The 5,406-nt window shown below is 35.8% G+C and overlaps 1 protein-coding gene across 1 annotated transcript in view; it reads left to right on the top strand.

Annotated features, from left to right (window-relative positions):
* LOC108241464 (complement C3-like) overlaps nt 1–5,406 on the top strand; it is a 32,930-nt gene that overhangs the window by 6,854 nt on the left and 20,670 nt on the right. The window contains exons 6-15 of the mRNA XM_017425609.3: nt 233–315; nt 396–489; nt 561–663; nt 1,924–2,044; nt 2,641–2,756; nt 2,889–3,035; nt 3,939–4,038; nt 4,159–4,253; nt 4,357–4,548; nt 4,672–4,827. Coding sequence (XP_017281098.1) covers nt 233–315; nt 396–489; nt 561–663; nt 1,924–2,044; nt 2,641–2,756; nt 2,889–3,035; nt 3,939–4,038; nt 4,159–4,253; nt 4,357–4,548; nt 4,672–4,827 — 1,207 coding nt within the window. The remainder of the gene's footprint in view (nt 1–232; nt 316–395; nt 490–560; nt 664–1,923; nt 2,045–2,640; nt 2,757–2,888; nt 3,036–3,938; nt 4,039–4,158; nt 4,254–4,356; nt 4,549–4,671; nt 4,828–5,406) is intronic.

Here is a 5,406-nt window from a genome sequence, read left to right as displayed (position 1 = left end):
TCGTAAAAAAATATTTTTATGGTTAAAAAGTTTTTAAGATGTTTTTTTGTTTGACATTATTATTTTTTTGATTGAATACTACTTTTTTTTGTTTGACATGATTTTTTTTTTGATTGAATAATTGTGAAACAAATCTAACTCCATATATTTCCCACATATTATAAATTCCCTTATAATTGTATCTTTTACATTCTTAAGCATGTGATTTGAAATAAAATATGTTTTATTTTAGTTTTGGACAGTGGAAAATAGAGGCAAAATTCCATAGCAACCTGAAGGAGAGCTTTACTACAGAGTTTGAGGTCAAAGAATATGGTGAGTTTTTATGAAACTTTTAAAACCAATGAAACACTTTAGGTTTGGGTTCAAACCATAAAATGCGAATTGTTTCACAGTTCTTCCCAGTTTTGAGATAAAAATATTACCTCCAGCTGACAGCCCCTTCTTCTACATAGACAGCAAGGATCTTACTTTCACCATTAAAGCTAGGTATGTGAATGCAGAACATTGATTGCTCTGTTTTTCCTGGTGAAAAGCTGACCATTCTCATGTGGCCTCAGGTATATGTTTGGTGAAGAGGTGGGTGGCACAGCCTACGTCGTGTTTGGGCTCATGCAAGGCGAAAACAAAAAAAGCTTTCCAAGCTCTCTTCAGAGAGTCCCGGTGAGCACTTTAAGTCTTTATACTCATGACGCAGCTGTCTTTGTCTTGAAATTATTTAGGCAGTCCATCTGAGGTTGTATTTTAGCATTTTCCTACAAGCGGAAATGGAAAAACTGACCCATGGCTCCATTTTGCCCCTATGTGTATGAGATCATTCCTCAAGTGTTAGTTTTGTACTTTATAATATGTGTCACTTGACCAAAAAAACCCACAAAAACAAAAAGAATCACACAGTAATATTTTAGCAAACCTTTATTTTAAACCAACCCTACCTTTGATTATATTATGAATATGCAATTTCAGTAAGATCTTGCAGTGTCAGAATACCTATGTTTGAGCTTAATTGATAATCTATTTCACTAAGATCTTATATTGATCATGCAACAATCTGGCTGCTGCGTATTCAGCCTCCCACAACACTGAATTCAGGTTCTGGATTCTGTATTTACAAAAAAAGTGAGTTTCTTACAGCCCTGCTGCTGTATTGAAATTACATAAGTTGTAATTACTTTTTAAAAAATTACATTTCAACTTTTAATTGATTGTTGACAATGATCCCCTCAAACTCCTTTCAATTACATATCTTCTTTGAAGATATCTTTGCAACTTTTACCTCTATTGTTTCATTTTCCTTTGTTGTTTTGTTTGATGAATTACGTTATTCCAGTCATTTGACCCTTTCAAAACAAATTGGCATCTTTTTCACAGCCACAGGGTGTCTCTTCCAACAGCTATATTGCCTCTGTGGATGTGTTCTTGCTCGTCTTTCTGCTTGAAGAATATCTCTTGAGCCATTGGAGAGATAAAAAAAATAAAAAAGTAATATGTACATCTACAACTGATTAACGTTTGGAGTCAACCCTATTTAGGATGACCTTGTGACAAATCCACCTTAACCAGCACAAGATTGGCTTTGACTTCGTCTTAATTTGAACTAAAATATGATGTAATACCTAAGAGTCACACCTAATAATACTCCAGGTCCTAACAGATTGAGTGACATCTTGCAATATTGCGTTAAATCTTTCTTAACATTTTTTTTCCACATTTGTCCAAAGTGGCCAAAGTTGGATGAAATTCCCTTTAGACACCTAAAACATACAGTGCTTTTAATGGGGTTTTTTAATTTTTTTTATTCAAGTATGACTACAAATCACTTTTGGGTTAACCCTTATCTGAGATATTACAGTAATTTACAGTACATTTTAATGTCAAATAAAGAACCAATAACTAACAAATTGTTGCGTTATTCTTTATTAGATCCAGAAAGGTACTGGAACGGTCACACTGAGGAGGGAACACATCACAGACACCTTTCCAAACATCCTTGAACAGGAGGGGAAATCTATATATGTAGCTGTCAGTGTCCTGACAGAGAGTGGTAAGCAAAACACACTGGTGACTCGTCGTCCACCAAGACCGATTCAGTGACTAATATAATCTAGTATTTGTTATGTAAAAAGAAAAACTGAAAATCCAAAGGTAGGATTCTTATCCTTAAAAATCTCAGGACATTGTTGTGACCCATAAGGTGAAATTTAGAATTTTTTTTAGTTTTTTTGTCAGCTTGCCAAATAATCCTGACTAATCCTCGACCTGTTTAAATGCAATAAATTCAAAAATATTTGATATCTGATTTTGAGCAATTCTCTTGAATCCTGATTCTTAGATTCATGATGTAAATCCTGTTTACAATTAAATATATCTGTGTATTCTGCAGACAGTATAAAATACATTGTTTTGCCAACCCTTCAAATATCATTTATGTCCAAAAGAAATAACAATGACCTGATCACTGAACAGGCAGGAGCCACAGAAGAAACTCAACAACTAAGACACTGAACTATAAATTATTAAATGCAAAAAACATGTGTTTGTTCTCTAGATGCATTTTGATATCAAATTGAAGCTGAATTAGGTGATAGTGCTGAACTTTTGTTTCAGTCCATAATCTTTATGCAAATATGCGACAAACAGGAGGTGAAATGGTGGAAGCAGAGTTGAGAGGCATCAAGATCGTCAAATCTCCCTACACTATCCACTTCAGAAAAACACCCAAATATTTCAAACCAGGAATGTCATTTGATTTAATGGTAAAGTACAAATTTACACCTACATAAAAAATACTTTAAAAATAGGTTTATATACTGTATACTGTGTAACTACTGATTTAACCCCTTTTTGCCAATGATATTTGTACCATTGCTCTTTTTCGTTGATGGCAGGTTGAAGTGTTGAATCCTGACAACAGTCCAGCACAAGATATACCCGTGATCGTCCAACCTGGTGGGGTTAACGGCATCACAGCCCCCAATGGCATGCTGAGGCTTTCCGTTAATACCGACGCAAATTCACAAAATCTAAATATAACAGTAAGTTTTCAGAAATGTCTGATTTTATTTGTAAGCATCAGTGTCAACTTTATTCCTCCCATATCCTATATATATTCTGTCTGTCCTGATAGAACTGACAGTGGCTGATATAGGACATTTTTGAAATGCAATAAACCTTTGACAGGTTGGCCCTGACGTTTCTCCTCCTCCTAATTAAATATTTTTTTCTTTTCATTTAAGAATTCAGCTTCTCTCTCACCGCCTGCCGTCACATAAGTTGTGCATAAATAATGGGGAAATTATTGGACCTAGTGTTTGACTTGCATTAGACAGCTGGAACTAATTAATGTTCAAATCATAGACATATGAAGACCATTTTTTTCATCTATACCCAGAAAAATTTTCTAAAATCTACTCAGATGTAGAATTGTGTTTGTTCAGTGATTACTATCAAAGAGTTTCATTAAAATCTGTTGACTGGTTCAAGAGATAAATTGTGTGTTTGGGGTGACTCTCAGCTACAGCCACACCACATTTTAGGTCAGTATCTTTAAAGTTGCCACAGTTGTAGACAGTTTCCCCCCTGGTTTATAGGTTTGCTGAGATACAGACAAAACAAAACAAAACAAAAAAATTTTAAAAACCACGCAGACACGAGCAAATATACACTGTAGTCATCTGCCCTTCTCCGGTGGGTGATAATAATTGTCAGGCTTGTGCACTTCCACTCTGTCTGCACAGTCCAGCATATCCAGGTGGCATTGCTAACAGTAGTAGTAAAACCATTCAAATACAACAAAAGGTAGAAGTAGCTGAATTAATTGTGGTCAAACTAAACAATATTAAAAGTTTTTGGTACTACTATTTTGTACAAAACCCATAATACATATAAAAAACACTGTCTATTTGACTTTCTTTAATTTTGAGTCATTTTATTTACAGGCAAAAACAAATCATTCGAAAATTGCTTCCCACAGACAAGCATCAGCCAAAATGCAAGCTTACCCATATAGCTCTTCAAGCAAGAGTTTCCTTCATATGAGTAGGTATTTCCTCTAACTGCATTGTACATCAAGTGTTTTTTTTTTCATCATACTGATGGTGACGACTACTCCAATCTAACTTTCCAAATGTGGTAAATCATGAAAAAATGTCATTCCAGGTGTAGATACAAATGAAGTGGAAATAAACTCAAACATAAAGGTCAGCTTCACCCTCAACAACCCTGAAAATCAACAAAATGACATCACGTACCTGGTGAGTGTTGTTTTGCAGTTGCTTGTGCATTTGTCAGCATATTGTACAATTCAGTTTTATTATATCTGTGATAAGTACTGATGAGCATCTTTTTTCTCTCCAGATCTTGAGCAGAGGTCAGCTGATAAAATATGGCAGATACAAGAACAATGGTCAAAATCAAATTGCCCTCATGGTTCGAATTACCAAAGAAATGCTGCCATCATTCCGCATTGTGGCCTACTACCACACAGGCGCCAATGAAGTGGTATCAGACTCACTTTGGGTCAATGTAAAAAACACCTGCATGGGAAAGGTGAGAGGCAATGAAGGGTTGGATCAACAAAAAAAAGTCCCACAAACTGAAAAAATTGTAGGCATATGCAGAATGTTCTATCAGGCCTAGCAATTGCAAATCTACTCCTCTTTCTTTTGTTAGTTGGAGCTGAAACTTGTAAAACCTTTGGCAACCTACGAACCTTTCAAATCTATTAAACTGGAGATCGAAGGAGAGCAAGGCGCTACAGTGGGACTGGTGGCCGTGGACAAAAGTGTCTTTGTGTTGAATAACAAGAATCGCCTGACACAGGAAAAGGTAACTAAAATTTGACAGTATAACTTTATTTTAACATTGTGGGGAACAAAATGTTTGAAATGTCTGCAGAGAGCACTAACAGCTCAATTACTCGCCAATACAAACCATAACAGGAGGCAGGATAAGGGTTTCTTTTAAGGTAGGGTAGTGTTTCAAGCTTTTTAGTTGAAACAAGTATAATAATAATAATAATAATAAAGGGCTGTGGACCAACATTTATCTTGTAGGTAATTTTGCTGTATTCATGGTGTGCTTGACAGTCTGGTACTAAAAATTTGGGCTCTTTATCTAACGCACACTGCACAAAGCGAAAGAAGAACGTCTGTTTAAATGGCACACCAGAGCTTGAAGACCTGCCTGATGTTTTTTCAAGCCAGCAGTGTGGAAAGGCATGTGGTATTAATGAGTCATGGCGGTATTTGGGAGCGTGTTGTGGAAAGCCAAAAGAATCCAAACCTTGATATGGCCTGCTACCTTAGAGCTTTCCCATTAGCAAGAATAGTTTGTTCGTGTCTCTTCTTCTGAGAGGGTAGTTATTTGTTTAATCCATCCATACTTGCTTTTCTGTGAAGGGCTGCG

The sequence above is a fragment of the Kryptolebias marmoratus genome, linkage group LG3, assembly GCF_001649575.2.
Source record: "Kryptolebias marmoratus isolate JLee-2015 linkage group LG3, ASM164957v2, whole genome shotgun sequence".
Lineage (NCBI taxonomy): Eukaryota > Metazoa > Chordata > Actinopteri > Cyprinodontiformes > Rivulidae > Kryptolebias > Kryptolebias marmoratus.
Note: the sequence above shows the minus strand (reverse complement) of the source record. Positions and strands in the feature narration are given on the sequence as shown.